Consider the following 26,928-nt stretch of genomic DNA (forward strand, 5'->3'; position numbering starts at 1 on the left):
CATCAAATCCCTCTACTCAGCGCTTAGCACTACGTGAAAGAGAAGGCAGAGAGAGTGTAAGAGCCAGAGGGGTTGGAGGACACCAAGGGAAACAAGGTCTCCTAGACACAACAGGGCTGACATACATGTAAGCTCACAGGGACTGGCAGCATGCACAGGGCCTGCACAGATTCAGGCCAGGTGAGATTCATGAGCGTCATCCCTAATCCAGAAGCTATCTCCAAGTGTCAACCTCTCAAAGAAAAATTTAGTTGTCTCCAATGGAGTCTTACTGAGTACACAAACCACAATTAAGGGCTGGTCTAGTTCCCAGGGTAGATGACCAACACAAAATGAATTCAGTGGTTTTTGTTTGTTTGTTTGTTTGTTTTGCTTCATATTGATTTGTTTGGCCAATTTTTTTTACTTTACTGGTCTTTTGTTTATATATATGGTTTCCTCTTTTTTCTCTTTTTTTTTTTTTTTTGAGACAAGGTTTCTCTATAACTTTGGAATCTGTCCTGGAACTTGCTCTGTTGGCCATGCTGGCCTTGAACTCACAGAGTTCTGCCTGTGTCTGCCTCCCAAGTACTGGGATCAAAGGCGTGCGCCACCACTGCTTGGCCAAAAAATTTTTTTTCAATTAAGATAAACTTTTAAATGAGGCAGTCACTCCATTAGGTCTCAGTTTCCGTGTCCATGAATAAGAACAATAGTGCCAGCTAGCTTTTGTGAGCACTGAGGGGAGTGAAGCTTATGCCCTGCCTGGGACATCTGAGGCCAGTAGCCCCGTTAATAATTGCCCCAGTGGGCACATTTTCACTTCACCTCAGGCTAGAATGTCAGCTCTTTCCTGTGGGAAACAGACAGTTCAGCAAAGAAGTAATTGGAGCAGTAGACTCTGACTGTGGGTCCTGTCTAAACACCTGAAGAATTGTTCACGTGGGAATCTCTAGACTTCACAGAGACAGAAGGTTAGAGAGGTGGCTGGGTACTGACCCTTCAAACACCTGAGCCTGGCAGCCATCTCCTGTGAGGTCAGAGTGTGCACACAGCCAGGGTTGCTTCCATCCAGTTTGTACTCACTCAGATATCCTGTGTGGTCGGTATGTGGGGACGGTGGAGAACAGATGATTCCTGTCAGAATAAACAGGGTTAAACTCCCTTTTACCAAGAGAGAAAGATATGATTTGTATGTTCATTAAGAATTGAGAAAAGTGGCAAAGTGGTGGTGGCACATGCCTTTAATCCCAGCAGTTGGAAGCAGAGGCAGGCGGATCTCTGAGAGCTCGAGACCAGCCTGGTCTACAAGAGCTAGTTCCAGGACAGCCTCCAAAGCCACAGAGAAACTCTTGTCTCGAAAAACAAACAAACAAATAAATAAATAATAAAATTTTTAAAAATTGAGAAAAAGCACTGGGGGGGTGGGGTGGGGAGGCGGAGGCAGGTAGACCTCTGTGAGTTCAAGGCCAGCCTGGTCTACAGAGTGAGTTCCAGGACAACCAGCTTTGTTACACAGAAAAACCCTGTCTGAAAGAACAAAACAAACAAAAAAAGAATTGCGAAAAAACTGTTGAGAATGGGAAGGGCCCCAAGGGGACCTGTTTTCTTTGACTGTGTTTTGATTCATTTTCTGCCTTAGAGAGGGACTGTGCCACACCACACCACACCTGTGAAAGGCACAGGACGTGGGTTCTGGGGATCCAGTTAGGTGCTCAGGCCTGATGGCACGCGACTGTACCTCATGAGTCCTCACCAGCCACATTTCTTTCTTTTTATTTATTTTTAAAAGAATCAAAGAAAAAAGGAAATCACACCACAACTGTGACTCACCCCCTGTCACCACTGTGACCCCCTGTCACCACTGTGACCCCGTCACCACTGTGACCCTCTGTCACCAGTGACCCCCGTCACCACTGTGACCTCTGCTCACCATTGTGACCCTGTCACCACTGTGACCCCCCATCACCACTGTGACCCCCTCACCACTGTGACCCCTGTCACCACTGTGACCCCCTCACCGCTGTGACCCCCGTCACCACTGTGACCCCTGCTCACCACTGTGACCCTGTCACCACTGTGACCCCTGTCACCATTGTGACCCTATCACCACTGTGACCCCCTCACCGCTGTGACCCCCTCACCGCTGTGACCCTCCTCACCGCTGTGACCCCCATCACCACTGTGACCCCCTCACCACTGTGATCCCCTGTCACCACTGTGACCCCCTGTCACCACTGTGACCCCCTGTCACCACTGTGACCCCTGTCACCACTGTGACCCCCTCACCACTGTGACCCCCTGTCACCACTGTGACCCCCTCACCACTGTGGCCCCCTGTCACTACTGTGACCCCTGTCACCACTGTGACCCCCCCACTGTGACCCCCTCACCACTGTGACCCCCTCACCACTGTGACCCCCTCACCACTGTGACCCCCCACCACTGTGACCCCGTCACCACTGTGACCCTCACCATGTGACACCACTGTGACCCCCTGTCACCACTGTGACCCTGTCACCACTGTGACCCCCCTGTCACCACTGTGACCCCTGTCACCACTGTGACCCCCCGTTACCACTGTGACCCCTCACCACTGTGACCCTGTCACCACTGTGACCCCCGTCACCACTGTGACCCCCGTGACACCACTGTGACCCCCACCACTGTGACCCCTCACCACTGTGACCCCACCACTGTGACCCCCGTCACCACTGTGACCCCCTCACCACTGTGACCCCTTACCACTGTGACCCCTCACCACTGTGACCCCCTGTCACCACTGTGACCCCCTGTGTGACACCACTGTGATCCCTGCTCACCACTGTGACCCCGTCACCACTGTGACCCCCTCACCACTGTGACCCCCCACCACTGTGACCCCGTCACCACTGTGACCCCGTCACCATTGTGACCCGCTCACCACTGTGACCCCCTGTCACCACTGTGACCCTGTCACCACTGTGACCCCCCTGTCACCACTGTGACCCCTGTCACCACTGTGACCCCCGTTACCACTGTGACCCCTCACCACTGTGACCCCTCACCACTGTGACCCTGTCACCACTGTGACCCCCGTCACCACTGTGACCCCCCGTCACCACTGTGACCCCCCGTTACCACTGTGACCCCTCACCACTGTGACCCCCTGTCACCACTGTGACCCCCTGACCACTGTGACCCCCTGTCACCACTGTGATCCCTGCTCACCACTGTGACCCTGTCACCACTGTGACCCCTGTCACCCTGTGACCCCGTCACCACTGTGACCCCCTGTCACCACTGTGATCCCCTGTCACCACTGTGATCCCTGCTCACCACTGTGACCCTCTGTCACCACTGTGACCCTGTCACCACTGTGACCCCCCCTGTCACCACTGTGACCCCTGTCACCACTGTGACCCCCCGTTACCACTGTGACCCCTCACCACTGTGACCCTGTCACCACTGTGACCCCCCGTCACCACTGTGACCCCCTGTCACCACTGTGACCCTGTCACCACTGTGACCCCCCTGTCACCACTGTGACCCCTGTCACCACTGTGACCCCCGTTACCACTGTGACCCCTCACCACTGTGACCCCTCACCACTGTGACCCTGTCACCACTGTGACCCCCGTCACCACTGTGACCCCCCGTCACCACTGTGACCCCCCGTTACCACTGTGACCCCTCACCACTGTGACCCCCTGTCACCACTGTGACCCCTGTCACCCTGTGACCCCGTCACCACTGTGACCCCCTGTCACCACTGTGATCCCCTGTCACCACTGTGACCCCCTCACCGCTGTGACCCCCTCACCGCTGTGACCCCCCTCACCGCTGTGATCCCCCGTCACCACTGTGACCTCCCCGTCACCACTGTGACCCCCTGTCACCACAGTGACCCCCTCACCACTGTGACCCCGTCACCACTGTGACCCCTGTCACCACTGTGACCCCTGTCACCACTGTGACCCCCTGTCACCACTGTGACCCTGTCACCACTGTGATCCCCCGTCACCACTGTGACCCCCTGTCACCACTGTGACCCCCTGTCACCACTGTGACCCCGTCACCACTGTGACTCCCCATGTGTGGCCATTTTTGGTTGTCAACTTGACTACATCTGGAATTAACTAAAACCCAACATGTGAGTACACCTGTGAGGGATTTTTTTAAATTAAATCATTTGAGATGGGAAAATACACTTTTAATCTGGATCTTTTAAAGTGGAAAACCCACCTTTAATGTGGGCCACACCTTTGCTGACTGCCTATATAAAGGACATGGAAGAAGGAAGATTTTTCTCCTTGCCTGCTTGCCCTCAGTTTTATTAGCAAGTTCATTTCTTCACTAGCATTAGAGCCTACTTTGGGATTCCCATAAACTTAAATATTTGAATAAATAATGGTCCCCAAGAGCTTATATATTTCAATAATTGGTCCTCAGTTGGTGGCTGTTTGGGAAGTATTAGAATGTGTCAGCCTTTTGGAGGAGGTATGTCACTGGGGATGGCTTTGAGGTTTTAAAACCCTCATAGTATTCCCATTGTCTCTCTCTGCCTTCTGGCTGTGGGTCAGTATTTGAGTTCTTAGCTGTTCCTGACTCTGTGCCCTTGCTCAACCCAATTACCACTTTCTTTTATAGGTTCCCTCAATCATGGTATTTTTAACACAGTCATAAAGAAGTAACTATAACAGAAGTTGGTACCAGGGAGTCTGCTGTTGCTTCGATGAACCTAACCATGTTGGCAGTTCTATTTTTGTTTTGATGTTTTTGAGCAGTGTGGCAGACTTTTGGATTTGTAATTTTTAAAAAGCAGTTGAATGCTGCAAGGAGATCTTAATGAACCATCCTAGCAGGGGCTGGGAAGACAGCAGTGCTGAGAGCTGTGTGGACTGTGGAGGCTCAGCTCAAGAGGCTTAGAGGAAAACAGTGTTAGCAACTAGACGAGTGGCCATTCTGGTGATATTTTAGCAGAGAATGTGGCTGTTTTCTGCCCTTGTCCTTAGAACTTGCCTGAAGCTGAGTTAAAAAGCGAGGGACTAATTTCTCTGATGGAAGGGATCCAACCCAGTATGGCTATTAGTAATCACCCTTTTTCTGGTCTTCAACAAAGAAGAACTAAGTGGCAGGAAGGGTATAAATATGCGGTTTGAGAAGAACACCACAGCCAAGGTTGTGCAGAAAGACACACAAGGAGATTAAGGTAAGAGAGGCCTGCTCTGCAGTGGGATCAGAGGAGGTGCCCTCAGGACAAGACCCCAGCAAACTACATTCCCGACTTGTGAGGCAGAAAGGCCTGAGGAATTTCAGCTCCTAAAAAGCAAAAGCAAAGGAGAGCTGCTGCAAATGTGATTCAAGCAAGGGGCTGCGGAATCTTCCTCAGTAGCCACAGAGAACTACTGAGGCAATGTGTGTGGCAGGCAGGGAAGTCCCTGCTTAGCTGGTTTGAGACCTGTCGAGAGCTGCCCCAGACCCTGCCTGAGAAACCAACAGACGCAGGAAACGATGCTCACTCAGGAGTCATTAGGGAACCAGACATAAAATTCATGAGTCCACTTCTACAGTAAAAACAAAACAGGAACTAAACGCTGGTGGCCAGATAGTAATGGGAAACCGTGCAGGTTCCACGAATGGGAAATGTGACAGACACACCAGTAATTCCTATAAAGTTACAACAAATTTACCATGACTTGCTATTAACGCTCCTTAATAAAACTGAAAGCAGATACTACAATACCCATATGTACAATCCCTACCACTGTATCACAGCAGTGAAAATGGTACCTCACACAGAGAAAGATAGAATCATAGGCCTGGAGAGGACTCACTAGCTGTTCTTACAGAGGTCCTGGGGACCATTCACCACCCACATGGCAATTCACAACTGTAACTCTAGTCCCAGAGGATCCAATGCCCTCTTGTGACTCCTTGGGCACCACACACAGATGGTGCACATACATGCATGCAAGCAAAAGGCCATTATATATAAAATAACACAATAGAAAATAAATCATGAGTGCATGGTAGCACTCAAACATAACCCCAGCACTTGGGAGACAGGTAGGCGGATCACTGAGTCCAAGGCCTATTGCCGGAAGTTTGCCTAGTCCTGCAGCCATTTAGTCCCTAATAAACACACAGAGGCTTATATTAATTATAAACTGTTTGGCTGATGGCTTAGGCTTCTTATTGGCTAACTCTCTCTTAATTATTAGCCCATTTCTATTGATCTTTGTATCTCCAAGTGGTCTTGGCTTACAAGGTCTCTTACTTCCTCTATGGGTACGTGGTATCTCCTTGACTCTGTCTATCTTTCTCTATCCATTTGGATTTCCAGCCTGGCCAAATCCTATCTATCCATTGGCCAAAACAGCTTTATTCATCAACCAATAAGAGAAACATATTCACAGCATACAAAAGGACATCTCCCATCAAAGGCCAGCCTGATCCACAGAGTGAGTCCCAGGACTACACAGAGAAACCCTGTCTCAAAAAAACAAAACAAACAAACAAAAAAGAGTGTTTAGAAGTTCAAACTCCAAATCTCTTCTTTGATTCAAGGAACTCTATTTTCTCTTTCATTTTTCTTTAAAGATTCATTTATTATGTATACAGTGTTCTGCATGTATGTCTGCCTGCCTGAAGAGGACACCAGATCTCATTATAGTTGGTTGTGAGCCACCATGTGGTTGCTGAGAATTGAACTCAGGACCTCTGGAAGAGGAACCAGTGCTGTTAACTTCTGAGCCATCTCTGCAGCCCAGAGTCAGGGGTTCCTTATGTTATTGTTTTGTTTAAAAAGAAGAAAAGAGAAATTGCTGAGACAGACATATTGACTATAAATTTATTATAAGGGCCGGTAGAATGGGGAGACTAAGAAGAGGAACAGGGTAAATGGCTGACCGCCATGGCCGGTCAGGCTGGGAAACAGAGACGGGAGGGCACAGAGAGAGAGAGAGAGAGAGAGAGAGAGAGAGAGAGAGGGGGGGAGGGAGAGAGGGAGAGAGAGAGCGTAAAGGTGCAGGGGCCTATCTTTTAAAGGGGTCTCTGCACCTGCGTGCAGACTTCTTTCCCATGGAACCTTGGGCTGACCAGGGTATTGCCTGAGTGGATTCCACCAGGTAACAGGGGCAGGCCAGCATAATGCCTGAACCTTTCACCTTAACTGTAATCCCCTGTAAAATAAAAAATCAAAATTGGGCGGTGGTGGTGCACTCCTTTAATCCCAGCACTCAGGAGGCAGAGGCAGTTCTCTGTGAGTTCCAGACCACCCTGATCTACAAGAGCAAGTTCCAGGACAGCCTCCAAAGCCACAGAGAAACCCTGTCTCAAAAGAAAAACAAAAAACAAACAAACAAAAAAAGATTTAAAAAATCAAATTACATATTTCCAACATATACTGGCACAGAATATATATTACCATTCCAAAAGGGAAGAAAATGAGCATAGTGAAGAAATACAGAACCAAAGCAAGACCTATGCCCAGCAAGGAAAACTCCAAATTCTACAGGCATGTCTGATGTCAGAGGGCTTAGACAGCCCTGCCATCCCAAGTCTGATGCCTGCAAGGTAACACCTCTGTCTTGGGCTGGTTCCATGCCCTGTCTGCATGGCTCCTCGGCAACACACAATTCAGGCTTCACTTTTGCAGCCTCACAAAATGGCCTCGAGAGGCCTCCTGCCTCTGCTTTCCAAGTGCATGGTAACAAGGCGGTGCATGCCCCCTCTTTCTCCTTTTTACTGTACTACTGTAGAAAAATGCCTCTTTCTTTCTTTCTTTCTTCTAAAGATTTTATTTATTTATTTATTATGTATACAACATTCTGCTTCCATGTATATCTGCACACTAGAAGAGGTCACCAGATCTCATTACAGATGGTTGTGAGCCACCATGTGGTTGCTGGGAATTGAACTCAGGACCTCTGGAAGAGCAGTCAGTGCTCTTAACCTCTGAGCCATCTCTCCAGCCCTTTTTTTTTTTTTTTTTTTTTTTTTTTTTTTTTGAGACAGGGTTTCTCTGTGTAGCTTTGGAGGCTGTCCTGGCTCGAGAAATGTCTCTTCACATCTTTTGTACATTTCAGACTTGGATTGATGTTCAAATGCTCTTTATTGTGATCCTTGCTTTTCTTTTTTTTCTTTTCCTTTTTTTGTTTATTTGTTTGTTTGTTTAAGGCAGGGTTTCTCTGGGTAGCTCTGGTTGTCCTGGAACTCACTCTGTAGGTCAGGCTGGTCTGAGCAGGATCCGCCTGCTCAGTGCTGGAATTAAATGGGTGTGCTGCCACCACCTGGCTCCCTTGCTTTTCTTGTTGCTGTAGTCAAATTCCTAGCAGGAGAGGTTTAAGGAGGAAGTTTTCTTTTGTGGCTTACAGTCCAGCGTCCCAGCAGACAAGATTGGTGGCATGGGCCTGAGGGTCATAGTCACAGTCAAAAAGAAAAAGAGAAACCTGGTACTCAGCTCCCCTTTTCCTGCCTTGAGTTAGTGCTGCACACAGTTTACCTGAGGTTACACAAGCTAGAAACTTCCTCACAGATGTGCACTGTTTTCTTCTAGGTGATTCCACACCCTATCAGGTTGATGATATTTTGGTTTGTGTTACAGTACACCGCAGCTCACACGTGGTGTGAGAGTTCTTGGAGTTGGTCCTTTTCTGCCACCTTGTGGTGTCCAGGGATGAAACTCAGGCTGTTAGACTGGCATATATTGACTCTACCCACTAAGCCAGCTCTCCAGCCCAAACTGACCATCTTCATATACATATATGTACATCTAATTTTTTGAGACAGGAGCTCACTGTATAGCACTGCCTGACCTGGAACTCACAGAGATCCCTCTACTTCTGTTTCCTTAATGCTGGGGTTGGAGGTATGCACCACCACAAGCTGCCCAGGCTGACAGTATTTTGTTTGTTTGTTTTTCAAGACAGGGTTTTTCTGTAGCTTTGGAGCCTGTCCCAGAACTCACCACCGCCTGGCCATCATAACAACCTTTTAAAATTAATTAAAAAAAAAAAAAAAACTAGGCTAGGTGGTGATGGTGCACGCCTTTAATCCCAGCACTCGGGAGGCAGAGGCAGGTGGATCTCTGTGAATTTGAGATCAGCCTGGTCTATAGAGTGAGTGCCAGGATAGGCTCCAAAACTACACAGAGAAACTCTGTCTCCAAAAGCAAACAAGTGAAAATATTAATTTTTCTTTCTTTTTGTTTTTTGTTTTGTTTCTTGAAGACAGGGTTTCTGTGTAGCCCTAGCTGTCCTAAACTCTGGGATCTTCCTGCCTTTGTCTCTTGAGAGCTGGGATTAAAAACATTTGCATCAGCCACCACCACTGGCCTTGTTTGTTTTTGTTTTTGTTTTTTTTAAAGAGGGTCTCATGGGGCTGGAGAGATGGCTCAGTGGTTAAGAGCACTAACTGCTCTTCCAGAGGACCCTGGTTCAATTCCCAGCAACCACATGGCAGCTCCTTGCTGTCTAGAACTCCAGTTCCAGGAGACTCAACATTCTTACACAGATATGTATGCAAGCAGAACACCAATGCATGTAAAATAAAAAAAAGAGGGTCTCACAGCTAGTGGTGGCGACACACGCCTTTAATACCAGCATTTCTGAGGCAGAGGCAGGCAGATGAGAGAGAGAGAGAGAGAGAGAGAGAGAGAGAGAGAGAGAGAGAGAGAGAGAGAGAGAGAGAGACAGAGAGAGACTCATGTAGTTCAGGTTGTACTGCAACTCGCTCTGTAGACCAGGCTGGCCTTGAACTCACAGAGATCCACTTGCCTCCCAAGTGCTGGGACTAAAGGCATGAGCCACCAATGCCTGGCAAAAAGAAATAAAATTAAATTTAAAAAAAGAGACAGGGTCTCTCTTGCCTTGGTAAGCATGTAGCCTGGAAGGAGCCTCCTTTTCAGTGTTTGCCTGCATGTACAGCCTGTGTGTAGTGCCCAAGAATCCAGAAAAGGGCATTGGATCCCCAGGAAACTGGAATTGTAGCTGGTTATGAGCAGTCATGTGGGTGCTAGGACCCACACCAGGGAGCTTTGGAGGGGCAGCTGGTATTCTTAACCACAGAGCTGTCTCCAGCTCAGGATGAGTTTCTTTTTCCTTGGTGACTGTCTTAGTCACTTTTCTGCTGCTGTGATGAAACTACCAAGACAACTCACAGAAGGAAGGGTTTATTTGTGCTTATGGTTCCATGATGGTGGAGTGTAGGCAGCTCATGTGGCAGCTAGAACCACAAACAGGAAGTCAAGAGCAAACTGGGAATGCAGGCATCTGAACTCTTAGAGCCTATCATCAGTAGCAAACATCCTCCATCAAGGCCATGCCGCCTGAACCTCCCAACTGCGATGTTCAAATGCCATAGCCTGTGGGGACATTGTCCTTTAAAACACTATAGTGATTAAAAGCTGCCCTCTAGACTTTCAGGCACATTTTAGGATTGAATTTGGAAACTAAATAAAATGTTTCGACATAGAAGTGTATGGACTGTTCAGGAATTTACACAGCCAAGTTTTGTATTTTTTTCTATCTGTTGTTCCTTCAAATAGCTGGGGAAGCCTTGAGGCCTTTATCTAACTGCAAACTACTAGGCATGGGGCTCCTGAGAGCTAGGCCAGCACTCTCCCATAGAGCCTTGCCTCAGCCCCTCACTGGGGAATTCTAGGCAAGCATTCTTAGGCATGGAGCCAGGCCCCTTGATTAAAACATTGCATTTGCTGTCTTGAGTTCCTTGATCTAATTAATATCCACTCCCCCACCCCCTCTCTAGAGCAGCTAACAGACACCACAGTACTCAGATTTTGCCTGAGAACACGCAGGTTGAGCTTTGACCCCTAGATGGCACATCATTTGGTTTTGCATGTCTTGGGTGGAAGTTTCCCTTGTAGCCCACTGACACTCGGGATTAAAGGAAGGAAACATTTTTTCCCTGCAGTGTAGAGCTGCTGAGTAGTGGCGGGGTGACTGGTTGTGTGTTTGGGGAAGGGGTGGGGACAAGGGAGTCTCTTTTGGTGCCCAAGCGTGTGTGCAACTTCCTGCCACTGAGGAAAGAGTTCAAACCAACACTCGCTTCTCCTTTCTCCACTGTGGTCTCAGGGCTGGCAGGGAGCCTCAGATCCGTGTGACCTCAGCCAGCTTTCCCAGCCCTACATGGGAAGAGAGATGCCCTGGACCATTCTGCTGTTTGCATCTGGTGAGTCTAAAGCTTGCCCTTGGGGGAAGCACCTAGCTGCCCCTCCTCCCTGTCCACCAAGCTGCCATGTGGAGCAGAAAGCACAGTGGGGCTTCCCTCTCCAGTTGTTAGAGGAGTCGGATCCCCACAGAGTCAGCCTAGAGCCTGGGAAACTGCCTGACAGTCAGCCTTTTCATCTGAGCTTTCTCGTCCCCTTCGAGCCAAGTTTTATAGAAATATCATCCCACCAGCAATGCCACTTTCCATGACTCAGCCTGCTTGGCCTCCAGGACTGTGGCACTCAGAGTAAGGGACTTGGGGACTTGTGATACCAGGAGAGGTTAGTTCAGAAGTTCCTGTGGAGTTTGTCTGCAGGCATTCTGCTCAAAAGCCTGAGCAGATAACACAGGTGGAGTGCCTGCCTGGGATGTATGTGGCTCTGTGTTTGTTTATTTCTTTGTTGAAAGAGGGGCTGGTGAGATGGCTCAGGGGGTAAAGGCACTTGCTGCCAGGCCTGATGACCTGAGTTTTATCCCTGACATTCATACAGTGGAAGGAATCAACTCCTGCAGGTTGTCCTGTGATTTACACACACATACCACAGCACACACAAACACAAAGTGAATAAAAAATTTAATTAAAAAAAAAAAAGACAAAACAAGGGGCTGGGAAGAGCACTAGCTGCTTTTCAAAAAAAAAAAAAAAAAAAAAACCTGGGTTCAATTCCCAGCACCCACATGGCAAATACAACTTTCTGTAACTCAGGTCCAAAGGGATTTGGTACCCTTTTCTGGCCTTCACAAGGACCAGGCACCCACATTGCCCAGACATGCATGCAGGCAAATCACGCACACACAGAAAATACATTTTAAAAAGACAACATGGATTGCCTCTGCCTTTCTGGTCGGGAAGTTGTGACAGCTAGCGAAGAGACTGGTCCCGTCCCATCCGCGGCCACTTCCCACAGAAGACCCACTCCAGCTGTCCTGTCTGACTCTACTCATCCTTCACCAGCCAACACAAACTCACCTCCTGTCTTTTCTTTTTCTTTTCTGGTCTTGTGGCCTCACACATGCTTGGCAGAAGCACTGAGCCAGACCCCCAGCCCCTCCCTGGGTGATTCTAGGCAGGGGCTCCACCACGGGGCCACCCGTCCCCGCTCATCTGTGTGTCCTGTCCACCTTCTGGCCTTCTTCCCATAGCATTTCCTCAGGATGGAAGGTTCTTCCTCAATCTTCACAACAGTCCTCCACTAGCAAGGCTCAGATTATATGTCACCTCTGCTGGGAAGTCCTCTGAGGTCACCTCGGTTCACAAGTATTCTTCTCATTACCCAGCACTGCCCTTACACTTCCCTGAGGTCAGCACTTCTGTTTATTTCCTTTCTGCCCTTATTTTCTGTGTATGGGTGATTTGCCTCCTTGTTTGTTTGGGCATTATGTGTACCTGTGGAGGCCACTAGAGGGCGTCAAATCCCTTTGGCCCTTAGTTGCAAACTGAGATGTGAGCTGCAGTACTGGTGCTGGGAATGACACCCAGCCGCTTCTAACCACTGGGCCCTGTCTTTAGTCCCAGCTTCTGTTCATGTCTCTAGTACACCGTCTTGTCCCTAGCAACCCCAGCAGGGTCTCATGCATAGTTTGTTCACTAAGCATCGTTGTATTGTTATATAATAATCACTGCCACTGTCAATAAAATGATTTAAACGATGATATTCAGGAACTAGAGAGACAGTTCAGAGGTTAAGAGCACTGGCTGCTCTTCCAAGGAACCAGAGTTCAATTCCTAGCAACCCCACGGTGGCTCACAACTATCTGTAATGAGATCTGGTGCCCTCTTCTGGCATGCAGACATACATACAGACAGAACACTGTACACATAATAAATAAATCTTAAAAACAAACAAACAAACATACAAAAAAAAAAAAAACCAGCTGTGTAGTGGTGGTACACACCTTTAACCCCAGCACTTGCAACAAAGAGGCAGGCAGAACTCTGTGAGTTTGAGGCCAACCTGATCTACAAAGTGACTTCCAGGACAGGCTCCAAAGCTACACAGAGAAACCCCATCTGGAAAAACCAAACCAACCATCCAACCAACCAACCAAACAAACACCCCCCCCCAAATCCCAAAAAACAATGACACTCACAGGTGCTGGGTACCCAATCTCCTAAACAGTGGTTAGTATTTAGGAGTCACCAGTGTCTTGCTACAAACATTAAGGCTCAGGGCCTGGAGGTAATGTTCAACAGAAGGTTAGGATGGTTTGATCCCCAGCACACACACACACACACACACACACACACACACACACACACTCAGGCACAGACACACAAGCACAAGGATACGATATAATAGGTAATCTGGTCCCATGAACACAGCCAGCTCAAACTGTCCTTCTTCATTGCAGGCTCCTTGGCCATTCCTGCCCCATCCATCTTTCTGGTGCCCCCCTACCCAAACAGCCAAGATGATCCCATCTTCATCTCGTGCACAGCCCCAGAGGACTTCCTAGGGGCCAATTTCACCCTGTTCCGAGGGAGAGAGGTGGCCCAGCTCCTGCAGGCCCCCTCAGATCAGCCTGGAGTAACATTCAATGTGACTAGTGGTGGCAGTGAGGCTGCTGGGGGGATCTTCCGCTGTCAGTATGGTGTGATAGGTGAGCACAGCCAGCCCCAGCTGTCGGACCTCAGCCAGCCAGTGCAGATCTCCTTCCCAGGTAAGATTCCATGCAGAACCCTGGTCATTCTGCCTTTGCCCTCTTTGGGTTGCTTTCATGCAAGTCCAAGTCTACAGATAAGCAGATATGAAGGAAAAGAAGCCAGGAGTTACAACGGGGAACTTGCCTTTGTGTGTTTGTGGGAGATCCCAGGAAGGCAGAAGCCCAGTGACCAAGGAAGAGCACGCACAGGTCGGCAGGGAGGTGATCCTGTGTGGAATAGGGGGCCATAGCAGACATTAGCTGTTCATCTGAGTGAACAGGGGCCTTGGGAAGTCTCCTATCTGTGTTCTTTCCCTGAAACGGGATGGGTTTGCTTGATGAATCTGGAACCCCAGGTATGGACTTAGGGGGAGCTAAGTGGAGAGTGTAGTGTGTGAGAGGCAGCCTCTCACACAGACAGAAACAGAAGGCTCAGTGTGTGTGTGCTGGTGGCAGCTTGCTGCCATGCCTGACAGGTGGCCTGAATTCACCCCTTAGATTCCACGTGGTGTAAGAAGAGAACCAAATCCCAGAAGTTATCCTCTGACCTCCACTCCACACACATGCTATGACATATGTACACTGTCTCCCCATGTCCAAAATAAATAAAAATGTAATCACAAAATCATTATTTTTGTTTTTCAAGACAGGGTAACTCTGTGTAGCTTTGTAGAGGAGGCTGGCCTGAACTCACAGAGATTTGCTTGCCTCTGCCTCCCGAGTGCTTGAATTAAAGGCATACACCACCATTGCCTGGTTTACAAAATTATTTTTAAAGAGCAAGGTCAGGCATGTGGTACAGATCTATAATGCCAGCACTCTGGAGACTGACGCAGAAGGAGGGCTATGGGTTGGAGGCCAGCCTGGGATACATAGCAAGACTCTATCTCAATAACAGCAGGAGGTCTGGTGATTGCGATGGGCCCTGATATCCCAACACAGATTGGGGGTGGGCAGAAGGGTTACAAGTTCAAGGTCATCCTTGAGAGTGAGGAAGAGGCCTCCTGGATCTATTCAAGACCCCCATACCCCATTAAGAGAGCCCTGCTGCCAGCTATGCCTGCAGGTGGGAAGGCAGAGTGGCTTCTGAGTCCTCCCTGTCTGAGCTCAACTCTCATTGGCTCCCTTCCTCACCTGGGCCTTGTGATCTTGCAACCAAAAGATGAGACTGCCCCTCCTGCCACACTTTATAAAAATACCATAGTCATTCCTCTCCTGTCAGCTGAGATCAGGAACCGACCTCCACCTCAGGTGCCCAGAGTCCCCCCACCATCTCAGTCCTGGGGGGCAAATCTGAATCCTTTGCAGACAAGAACTCGTGAAATGCCCATTCTTTGCTTTTTTGTGTGTGGGGGTTCTAGACAGGGTTTCTTTGGGGTTTTGGAGGCACACACCTTTAATCCCAGCACTCGGGAGGTAGAGGCAGTCGGAGCTCTGTGAGTTCAAGACCAGGCTAGGCTACAGAGCGAGTTCCAGGACAGCCGAAGCTACACAGAGAAACTCTGTCTTGAAATTTTTTTTCAAAAAAGCTTTTCTAAAATTAGTATTTTTTTTTTTTTTTTTGTGCATGGGTATTTTGCCTGCTTGTATTGAATATGTACATGTGTGCAATGCCCAAACAGGCCAGAAGAGGGTTTTGTTTTGTTGGTTTCTTGAGACAGGGTTTCTCTGTGTAGCCCTGGCTGTTCTGGAACTTGCTCTGTAGACCAAACTGGCCTTGAATTTACAGAGATCCAGCTGCCTCTGCCTCAGACTGCTGAGATTACAGCCATGTGGCACCTCTGCCCTGCCAGAAGAGGTTCATATCCTCTGGGTCTGGCATTACATATGTTTGTGAGCTGCCATGTGGATGCTGGGAATTAAACCCCGGTCCTCTAAAAGAGCAGCTAGTACATTTAACCACTGAATCATCTCTCCAGCCTCCAAAGTTTGTTTTCTTTTCCTTTCCTTTTTTATATAAATGATTGTTTTTATGTGCATTGGTGTTTTGCTTTCATGCATGTCTGTGTGGGTGTCAGATCTCCTGGAACTGGAGTTATAAACAGTTGTGAGCTGCCATGTGGGTGCTGGGAATTGAACTGGAATCATCTGGAAGAGCAGCCAGTGTTCTTAACCACTGAGCCATTTCTCCAGCTCCTTCCTTTTCTTTTTTAAAAAGATTTATTTACTTACGTATTTTATGTATAGGAGTGCTATCCCTGCACACCAGAAGAAGGCATCAGATCCCATTATAAGTAGTCGTAACCTCCATGTGTTTGCTGGGAATTGATCTCCAGACCTATAAAAGAGCAGTCAGTGATCTTAACCCTTGATCCAGCTCTCCAGCCCCAATTTATTTTTATTGCATTTTATTTGTGTTGCATTTATTGATTTGTATATATGTGTGAGTGCACATGTGCACATATGTAAAATGTATGTAGTCCTGTTTGTACATGTGGAAGTCAGAGGACAATCTGAGAATCTGTTCTCAATTTACACCATGTGGAATTGAACTCAGGTTGTCAGGTTTGGTGACAAGTGCCTTTAACCACTAAGCCATTGTCTTAGGGTTACTATTGCTGTGATGAAACACCATGACAAAGAGCAAGATGGGGAGGAAAGGGCTAATTTAGCTTACACTTCTCATTGTAGTGCGCCATTGAAGGAAGCCAGGGCAAGAACTCAAACAGGTCAAGAACCCGGAAGCAGTAGCTGATGCAGAGGCCATGGAGGAGAGCAGCCTGTTTCTCTTTCTTTCTTTCTTTCTTTCTTTCTTTCTTTCTTTCTTTCTTTCTTTCTTTTTTTCTTTCTTCCTTTTTTGGTTTTTTGAGACAGGGTTTCTCTGTGGCTTTGGAGCCTATCCTGGAACTTGCTCTGTAGACCAGGCTGGCTTCAAACTCACAGAGATCTGCCTGCCTCTGCCTCTCCCCCAAGTGCTGGGATTAAAAAAGGCACGTGCCACCAATGCCTGGCCTTCCTTCCTTCCTTCCTTCTTTCTTTGTGTGTGTGTGTGTGTGTGTGTGTGTGTGTGTGTGGTGGTGGTGGTGGTGGTGGTGGTGGTGGTGGTGGTGGTGGTGTGAGACAGGGTTTTTCAGTGTAGCCTTGGCCATCTTGGAACTTGCTCTGTAGACCAGGCTGGCCTCGAACTCAGAGATCCACCTGCCTCTCCTCACAAGTGCTTGTATTAAAGGTGAACACCATCATGCCAGGCTCACAGAACTCTTTTTAAAAATGTTTTCATGGAGGCTGGAGAGATGGCTTAGCATTTAAAAGGACTAGCTGCTCTTCCAAAGGACCCAAGTTTGGTTCACAGCACCCACATCAGGCAGTTCACAGCTGTCTGTAACCTCGGTATGAGGGGAACTGAGACTCTTTTCCAGGTCTCTGTGGGTATGTATACACACACACACACACACACACACACACAGAGATATATGATACCACACACACTCCATTTGTCAGGTCACCTAGATGGTTTAGTGGTTAAGGACACTTGCCCTCAGAGCCCATTTTTGGGACCCCATATGATGGAAGGAGAGAACTATCTCCTACATGTTGTCCTTTGAACTCCAAGCTCATACTGTGGTGTGTGTGTATGTGCGCGCCCACTCACGTGCGTGTGTGGTGTGTAAATGAGACAGAGAGAGTAAATAAATGTAATAAAAATTTTAAATTACCATTCTTTCTTTTTTTCTTTTGGTTTTTCAAGACAGGGTTTCTCTGTAGCTTTGGAGCCTGTCCTGGAACTCATTCTATAAACCAGACTGGCCTCGAATTCACAGAGATCCACCTGCCTCTGCCTCTCCTCCAAGTGCTGGGATTAAAGGCGTGTGCCACCACCACTGTCTGCCTACCATTCTTTTTTCTTTTTTGATGGTGCTGGGGTTGGAATCTAAAACCTTCTTTATATTAGATATTAGGCAATCTTTCTATTCTGAGGAATATAGTCCCTTGCTTTTTTTTTTTTTTTTTTTTTGAGTGTGTGTGTATGACATTCTGTATCCTCGTCTGGCTTCAAATTCTCTAGCACATGTTAGCATTGAACTCACAATCCTCAATTTTCTAAATTCTTGGTAATCCAGTCTTGGGATGGGGCTACCATCCCAGAAGGAAGAAACTTTCTTACAGGTCCAGAAGTCTTCTCTGGCAGCTAATTGACTATGTACAAGGCTCTTTTAAGTTTCCAGGCCCACCTACACTCAAGATGCTTGGCTGGGGCATCTCTTGGGTGAGGGCGGAGCTCCACAAGGCACCCCCAGTTGCCTGTCCTCCCAGCTCCTTCACCTGCCCCATTCTCTTCTCCCTCTAGTCCCCACCTGGATCATGGTGCTCTCCCTGAGCCTGGCCGGAGCTGTCCTCCTCCTCACAGGGCTGGTGGCTGTCGCCGTGGTGGTCAGGAAAGGTAATGGGGCATGCAGCCAACAAGGCCTGCTGGCAGCCTCTGAACTACTCTCATCTTCCTCTCTCATCTGTTGAGGCAGGGTCTCACTATGTAGCCTTGGCTGCCCTGGAAATCACTGAGACCCACCGCCTCTGTTTCTGCCCTTAGGATGCAGGCATTGTACTACCATGCCCAGCTCCTTTTCTCTTTTCCCCTCCCTTCTCCCCTCCCCCTCCCACACCATGTCATTGAGGCTGATGTTGAAATCCTGTTTATTACTGGATTTTTCTTTCTTTCCTTTTTTGGGGTGTGTGCACGTGTGTGGCTAGAACTTGAAATCCTCTTGCCTCAGCTTCCCAAGTGCTACAATTCCATATGGACAATATCACAACTGTTTTATTTTAAATTTTTCATTTTATTTTTATTTTTATTTTATGTATGCCTGCATGCCCATATACATACTACATGCACACAATGCCCACGGAGGCCAAAACAAGGCATTGGATACCCTGCAATTGGAGTTACAAATGGTTGAGCCATCATGAACTTTAGGAGGCATGTTCAGTTCAACAAAACTTTAAGTAGCCAGTGTTGGTCCAAACTTCAGAAGTCTGGCCCCAAGTGGCTTATTTTGGGTATATTAAGCACAGTACAATTTAGTGAATTTTTTCCTTGTGATGATTAACTCAATCCCATGTGCACAATAAAGTTTAAGGCACGATGTTGAAATTCTTTGTAAAGCACACACAACATCTTCCATTAATATGGGTTCTACAGACTAACTACACATGACACCTTCCAAAAGAATAGGTTGTGTACATTGGCTGGGAAAAGCAAGTTCACAATAAAGGTCTGAGGGAAGAGCTGGTGTAGTCTCAGCCACCCAGATGCCCAAAGGTCACGCTGTTAGCCATGCCCACTCCCAGCCTGCTGGGCTGATAGTGGATTATGTGTCCCTCCTTTGCAGGAGCAACCCTGTGTGCTCCACATAACAGGTTCCACTAGTTCTCACCTGGGAGCAAGAGGATCTCTGTGGAGACAGCCTGGGGCCTCTGGAAAAGCAGCCAGTGCTCCTAACCATGAGCCATCTCTCAACCTCACCAGGACTGGTTTTTTTCATCCATGTTTTCAGGAGCATAGAGACAGTCAGTTTAGGGAATTCTTTCACCAGAATTCAACAGTGGGGCACCAGCAGAAGAGAGGCTACAGGTGGAGGGAGAAGAGACTGACACATGGATTCCTGGGGACTCAAGGGGACTAGACTGGCTCTAGAACATCCCCTGAGGCACCAAGACCTATGGAGGCTCAAGTCTCTTGCATTAAGGCATAAGGGGCATACCTGTGATCCCAGCACTTACTAGGTGAAGGCAGAAAGATCAAGAGTTCAACGTCAGCCTCACTATTATAGCAAGTTCCAGTCTAACCTGGGCTATGAGAGACACCGGTCTCAGAAACAAAAGTGTAGTCCCATTTGTGTTTAACCATTCCCTCCAACTGTTTCTAGAACTTTCATTCTCTAAACCAGTGATTCTCAACCTTCCTAATGCTGTGACCCTTTAATCCAGTTCATGTAGTGGCGACCCCAACCATAAAATCATTTTCATTCCTACTTCAGAACTGTATTTTGATACTGCTGTGGATTTTTATTTTTTATTTTATTTTATTTTATTTTGGTTTTTCAAGACAGGGTTTCTCTGTGTAGCTTTGGAGCCTATCCTGGCACTCGCTCTGGAGACCAGGCTGGCCTCGAACTCACAGAGATCCTCCTGCCTCTGCCTCCCGAGTGCTGGGATTAAAGGCGAGCGCCACCAACACTGGGCGATACTGCTGTGGATTTTAATGTAAATATTTTGAAGTTACAGGTTTGTTGAGGGGTCACGACCCACAGGTTGAGAACCACTGCTCTGGACTCTGTACATTAGGCAGTGGCTCTGTCCATTCCATTGCACCCTCGGCTCCTGGCCACAGTGGTGACTCCTTGCTAGCAGAATTTACTTACTATTATGGGGAGGTGTGTGTGTGGAGGTTGCAGCATTCAGTTGTCTTTTTCCACCATGTGGGTTCCAAGGATGCAATGCAGATCATCAGGCTTGCAGCAAGTGTGGTTACCTGAAGAGCCATCTCACTGTTACACCCTCACTGCAACCCCCACCCCCACCTTTGACAGGTATCATGTAGCCCAGGCTGGCCTCAAACTTGCTCTATAGGTGATAGTGGCTTGAACTCCTGATCCTCCTGCCTCCCTCCCTAGTGCTAGGGCCACAGGCTTGTATTGGAAATTGTCTAGCGAGATATTCATGTTTTTATGGTTTTTGTTTGTTTTGATTTTTTGAGACAGGGCTTGTCTGTGCAATAGTCCTGTCTGTCCTGGAACTTGCTCTGTAGTCCAGGCTGGCCTCAAACTCACAGAGATCCACCTGCCTCTGCCTCCTGGGTGCTGGGATTAAAGGTGTGCGCCGTCACCACCCAGCTTGAAATTCATAGTTATTAAGAAAAATAATTTTACATGTTTGCACAATTTTGAAGATTTTGTTTGTTTGGATTTGGCTTTATAGAGACAGGATTTCACTTCACAGCCTAAGGCTGGTCTGGAGACCTTCAATCTCCCATATAGATCAGGTTGGCCTTGAAATATAGGTAATCCACCTGGTGGTGGTGGCACAGGCCTTTAGTCCCAGCACTTAGGAGGCCGAGGCAGGTGCATCTCTGTGAGTTTGAGGCCAGCCTGGACTACAGAGCAAGTGCCAGGACAGGCTCCAAAGCTACACAGAGAAACCCTGTCTTAAAAAAACAAACAACAAAGACGCAAAAAAAAAAAAAAAAGAAAGGTAAGTAATTTTCCTGCCCCAGCTTTCAGTTTGCAGGGATTATAGCAGTAAGCCACCACATTGGTAACTTGAAGATTTTTTGTTTTTGTTTTTGCCTGCCTCTGCCTTCCGAGTGCTGGGATTAAAGGTGTGCACCACCACTGCCCGGTTGGTTTTTTTTAATAAACATACATTTATCATAAGTCAAACACACAAAAAATAAGAGGCATTAAGATCACTCAGGAGACAAAGATGCATGCTGCCAAACACACCTACCTAAATTTGATCCTTGGGACTCATGGTAGGACAGCTGACTCCACAGCTCTAACTTCTACATATGTCCTATGGTGTGTGTGCCCACCCCATACAAGAACATGCATAGTACAGTAAATAAAGGTTCAAAAAAAAAAAAAACCCTCCTAAAATGTATCAGGTGAAATGGTAGCACACACCTGTTGTACCAGAACTCAAAAGGCTGATGGAGGAGGATTGTGATTTAGAGACCAATCTGGGCTGGACCCTGTCTCAAAGAAATGCATCCATAATTCCAGCATTTAGCAGGTAGAAGGAGGACCAGGAGTTCAAAGCCAGCCTTGGGTAATAGTGAGTTCAGGCTAGCCTGAGCTACACAGGACTGTTTCAGAAAACTAAGAGGTGGACATGTTGGTGTTAAGTTTTTAATCCCTGTACTTAGCAGGCAGATCTCTACCTGCAGTGCGATCTACATAGTGAGCTCTAGAACAAACAGGCTACATGTGAACCCTTGCCTAGGAAACAAAACAACCACAAAAACAGAAACCAAGAAAGGTCTTTGTATAGCAGCTTTGGTACTTAGTAGCAGATCTATGTGGATGCAGTCAGGCTGGGTTCCACAGAGGTCAAGGGAGTTTTTGGTTTCATGGGTGTAGACATTTCTCAGCAGCTAACAGATCCAGAAAAATCTAACCAATGTCTGTCTTTCTTCTAGCTAAAATAAAGAACTTACAGAAGCAGAGGTAAGACCCTCCAGGGTAGTCTTTGAGCACCTCACTGGCTGGGCAGACCTTCATCCCCTACAGTGTTCTCTGGTGGGAGGGCTGATGAACACATGGAACGTGAATTATTTATTGAGTATTGCTGTGTGCCACAATGCTCTAAATCCAGTGCTCATCACTTCCTCCCAGTGGTCCGGATGAACCCCAGATGTGAATACTGAGGTCTGGATTCCAGTCACATGGGACCAGACAGCCTAGCTACCTTACCTCCAGCTCGCTACTGGCTGTCACAATATTGTCCCAGAAATCTAGATATTTGAAGTGGCATTCTTCAGGACTCTTGCTGGGATTGTGTCATGTTAGACTTTTGCTAGAGGTGTCCCTGGGTCCTAACAGACAGAGAGTTGTCACTCTGTGTGATGACTAGAAATGAGGGTAGGTATTTGTGATGGGCAGGGGATGAGCAAGTGGTAAGAGCAAGCCATAGCAGGGGTCTCTGGAGGATGTTCTTGAACAAGTGTCCTATTTGATGAGGCACCCTTTCTTCTGAATCCCTTTGCAGAGAGCGTGAATCCTGCTGGGCTCAGATCAACTTCACCAACACAGGTCTGCTATGCCCTCCATGCTTCCCTGAGTGAAGTAAGCTTCAAAATCTTGTTGCTACTTGGACCCTTTCTGTGGTCTCTTGTTGCTCTTGGGGTCCAACACTCTTTCTGCTGCGTCCCCACTTTCTGTTTCTGTCTCCAGCCTGTACACTGACTCTGCCCTCTGCCTGGAACAGTTTCCCTCCAGCTTCAGTGTATATGCTACCTCCTCCAGAAACCTTCCCTGATTCCCCACACAGGCCCATGCTATAGCACACTTGAGAGGTCAGAAGCGTTTGTATATTTATTTACTTGTTCATGATTTCTGAGTGTGCTAGAGCATGTGCGGAGATCCGAGGACAACCTGCAGGAGTCAATTCTTTCCTTTTACCAAGGGGTGCTGGGGACTGATTCAAGTCGACAAACTTGGCTGCACGTGGCCCATCCCAGCCTGCTCTACACGCTGAGGGGTGAGGCCTGTGCCTTCCCTAGGTGTTCACAGCCTACCCTGTGGTGGCTGGAAAGGAGCAGGAGAGGACCCTGGAAATTGGACCCCAACTCCTTCTGCAGGGTGGATTCTGGGTGTTGAGATCTTGGGACAGGAGCAGGTGGGTGCCTGGCAGCGGCCCCACCCTTTGCTGACTCTGTTTTCTCTGTTTCAGACATGTCCTTTGATAACTCCTTGTTTGCCATCTCCACGGTAAGTAGCTCTTTTTCTTAGTCAAGTTTCCTGATGACCAACCGGCTAAGAGGGGAAGTGTCACTGGGAGTCCTCTGACTGAGCTTGAGAACCAGGTAGAAGCTCAGAGTCACAGAAGTAAGACTTGCCCATAAGCCTGGGGCTGGTTATGAGAAATTAGGGGATCACAGGGCCATATTGTCACTGGATTGGGTTCAACCCTTGAGGATGATGAGAGAAGGTTTGGGGTGACCCAGTGGCCTTTTCGGTTTCCTATGTGGAGCCTCGTGGCACTCTGATATGCTCTCATCTCCTGACAATAAAAAACTTATTTTTTAAGTCAGTATAGGGGCTCACTTCTCTAATCTCAGCACTTGGGAGGTGGAGGCAGAAGGACTGGAGGATTGCCTTGAGTTTGAGACTAGCCTGGGCTACACAGTGAGGTACAGGTTAATCTGGGCTACAGAGTGCCTATCCCCTCCACTTTGTTTATCTTTGAGTGTGCAGTGCCACAGCACACATGTGGAACTCAGAGGTCAACTTGCTGAAGTTGGTTCTCTCCTTCTACCATGTGAGCTCCAGGAATTAAATGCAGGTCATCAGGTTTGACTAAAAGTGCTTTAAGCTGCTGAGCCATCTCACTGGCCTGAAGCTCCATCTTAAACAAAACAATGAGGAGGGCAAAGTAGTACACACCTTTAATGCTAGCACTCAGGAGACGGAGACACATGGATCCCTCCCTGAGGTTCGAGGCTGGGCTGATCTATAGGGTGAGTCCTAGGACAGCCAGAGCCACACAGAGAAATCCTGCTTCAAAAAGCCAACAAAACAAAACAACAAAACAAACCCTGAAGACACAGCAGCATTGGTAGAATCAGAGCCTAGTATGTTTGAAGCAGGGGGGTTCCATGTCAGCATCACATACACAAAGAAAAGGAGGGAGGGAGCTGGGAGAGAGAGGTTTTGCATGGGCCTGTTACATCTGTTATGGCTTCAGTTCTTCAACAATTCCTATACTGTGCAGATAAACTAAACCTAGAAGACACGGTGACCAACACTTGAGAGGCTGAGGCAGGTGGACTGCTGCAGGTCTGTCCCAGTCTGGGGCAGCCAGGCCCATCCAGCTCCTAAGGCTTCTTTATTGTTGTTAGGTTTGGGTTGGATCTTGTTTCCAGACAGGCTGGTCACAACTATGTTGCCGAGGATGCATCTGAACACCTGATAATCTTTTTTTTTTTTTTTTAAGATTTATTTATTTATTATGTACACAGTATTCTGTCTGCATGTATGCCTCCAGACCAGAAGAGGGCACCAGATCTCATTACGGATGGCTGTGAGCCAACATGTGGTTGCTGGGAATTGAACTCAGGACCTCTGGAAGAGCAGTCACTGCTCTTAACCTCTGAGTCATCTCTCCAGGCCAACACCTGATAATCTTACAGCTAACTCCCAAGTGCTGTGATCACAGGTGTGCACCATTATATTTTGTTTATGTGGTTCTGGGGATGAATCCCAGGGCTTGCACACACAGAAACACACACAGACACAGACACACAGACACAGACACACAGACACAGACACACACAGACACAGACACAGACACAGACACACAGACACAGACACACACAGACACAGACACACACACACGCACACACACACGCGCACACACACACACACACACACACACACACACACACACACACACACACACCTGTCTTGGGCTGGGCATGTACCAAAAGTCTCAAGCCCTATTTCCTGCTTTTCTTGATTTGCCTATTCTTATATGAACAATATAGTTCTCCTTTTGACTGTCTAGCTGGCTAGTTCCACTTCACATAGTAACCTTAGGTCATTCATTTTTTTAATTAAAAAAATTTAATGGTGTTTTGCATATATATATATGTGTACATATGTTTGTGTGAGGGTGTTGGATCCTGGAGTTACAGACAGTTGTGAGCTGCCACGTGATTGTTGGGAATTGAAGCTGGGTCCTCTGGAAGAGCAGCTAATGCTCTTAACTGCTGAGCCAAATCTCTAGCACCTATTTTATTTTATTATTATTATTATTGTATTTCAAGACAGGGTTTCTCTGTAGGTTTGGAGACTGTCCTAAACTCTCTCTGAAGACCAGGCTGGCCTCAAACTCACAGAGATCTACCTGCCTCTGCCTCTGCTTCCTGAGTGCAGTATTTATTTATTTTTTAAGGAAGATCTCTGGGGGGGAGGGGGAAAAAAAGAAAGATCTCTCTATGTAGTCCTAGCTGCCCTGGAACTTAGAAATCTTCCCTCTATGTCCCAAGTGCTGGGATTAAAAGTGTGGGCTATTAGACCTGGTTTCTTTCTTTCTTTAATACAGGGTTTTACCAGCTGGGAAGTGGTGGTGTAGACCTTTAATCTCAGCACTCAGGAGGCAGAAGCAGGGAGATCTCTGTTAGTTCAGGGCCAGCCTGGTCTATGGAGAGAGTTCTAGGACAGCCAAGGCTACACAGAGGAACTGTTGTCTCCAAAAAACAAAGAAAAAGAAAAAAAGGGTCTCACTATTTATCTGGTTGGCCTGGACTCACTATGTAGCTCAGGCTGCCTTCCAATTCACAGAGACCTGCCTGTCACCATCTTGTGAGTGCTGGGATGAAAGGTGTGCTCTGCTGTATTTTCCTTTTACAAATGAAGAACCTGTGTTTACACAGGGACCTTACTGGGGTCATTGGTTAGGGAAAATCAAAGCTCCGAGGGGACCTCAGCCTGCCTCAATCATCCAGCTTCAGTTCTTGAAAGGTTTTAGAGGAGCCCTGATGGGGGTAGGGGTAACAAAGGTGAACTGGCTTATCAGGTGCCAGCCACTTCATGCGCCTCTCTTTTTCAGGCCCACAGTCCTCTAGGATATGGAGACTATCATCTGAACCTAAGACATAGGAGAGTGAGGTCAGGCTGCTAGGGAGTGATAGAAGTGGGAACTGAGCCCAGGCCTCTGGCCCTCCTTCCTCAGCAAAGATGGCAGCAGGAGCAGAGTCACTGGAGGTTGAGATACGGGGCTGTGGGGGGAAGGGATGAGAGGGCACCTAAGAATTTGGAATAGGGAACTCCCAGATTCTCACATCCCAAATCACTCAGTTGTTTTTCTTCCATGGACAAAGAAAATGACTCAGGAAGACTTGGTGGCAACCCTGGATATGCATCCTTGCAACTCAGGGCCTCAAAAGACGCCCACCTCTACACCATCCTCTCCGGAGCTCCCTGAGTTCAGCACTTTCCGGGCCTGCCAGTGAGGCAGAGGAATGAGGATGGCTTGTTCTCCCAGTCGCACTGCCCACAGATGCACAAGCTGGACATCTGTCCAGAGACTTGGTAGTATGGAGGGGTTAAGCCAAGGCTTTCTAAGGGGATGGACTGGCCAGAGGAAGGGGACTCCTGGTGTTGTGACCTTCCTCACAGAAGAGAAGGAAAAGAGAGTATCAGCCTAGAGGCTGGACAGAAAGCCAGAGCCCCTTTGTAGGTTCCCTGGATTGGTGACAGATCGCCAGAGAAGTGTCACCACTGCATCTGGACACCCAGCTGGGCATAAAAGGTCTACATTCTGTACCTCCTCTCCCACACTTCCCCAGCTGCACCTGACTTTCAGACTGTGTAGCCCTGTCTGTCCTGAACTCACAATGTAGACCAGGCTGGCCTCAAACTCACAGAGATCCACCTGC

General features: G+C 47.8%; 1 protein-coding gene across 1 annotated transcript; it reads left to right on the forward strand.

The window, feature by feature from the left end:
* Positions 1 to 10,989: 10,989 nt before the first annotated feature.
* CUNH19orf38 (chromosome unknown C19orf38 homolog) lies at positions 10,990 to 26,928 on the forward strand. The gene is made up of 7 exons (XM_027411553.2): positions 10,990 to 11,151; positions 13,542 to 13,850; positions 18,121 to 18,213; positions 21,967 to 21,994; positions 22,536 to 22,579; positions 23,220 to 23,257; positions 26,371 to 26,928. Exons 1-7 carry the CDS (start codon positions 11,109 to 11,111, stop codon positions 26,500 to 26,502), a joined length of 687 nt encoding a protein of 228 aa, XP_027267354.1. The 5' UTR covers positions 10,990 to 11,108; the 3' UTR covers positions 26,503 to 26,928.

The sequence above is a fragment of the Cricetulus griseus genome, chromosome 4, assembly GCF_003668045.3.
Source record: "Cricetulus griseus strain 17A/GY chromosome 4, alternate assembly CriGri-PICRH-1.0, whole genome shotgun sequence".
NCBI lineage: Eukaryota > Metazoa > Chordata > Mammalia > Rodentia > Cricetidae > Cricetulus > Cricetulus griseus.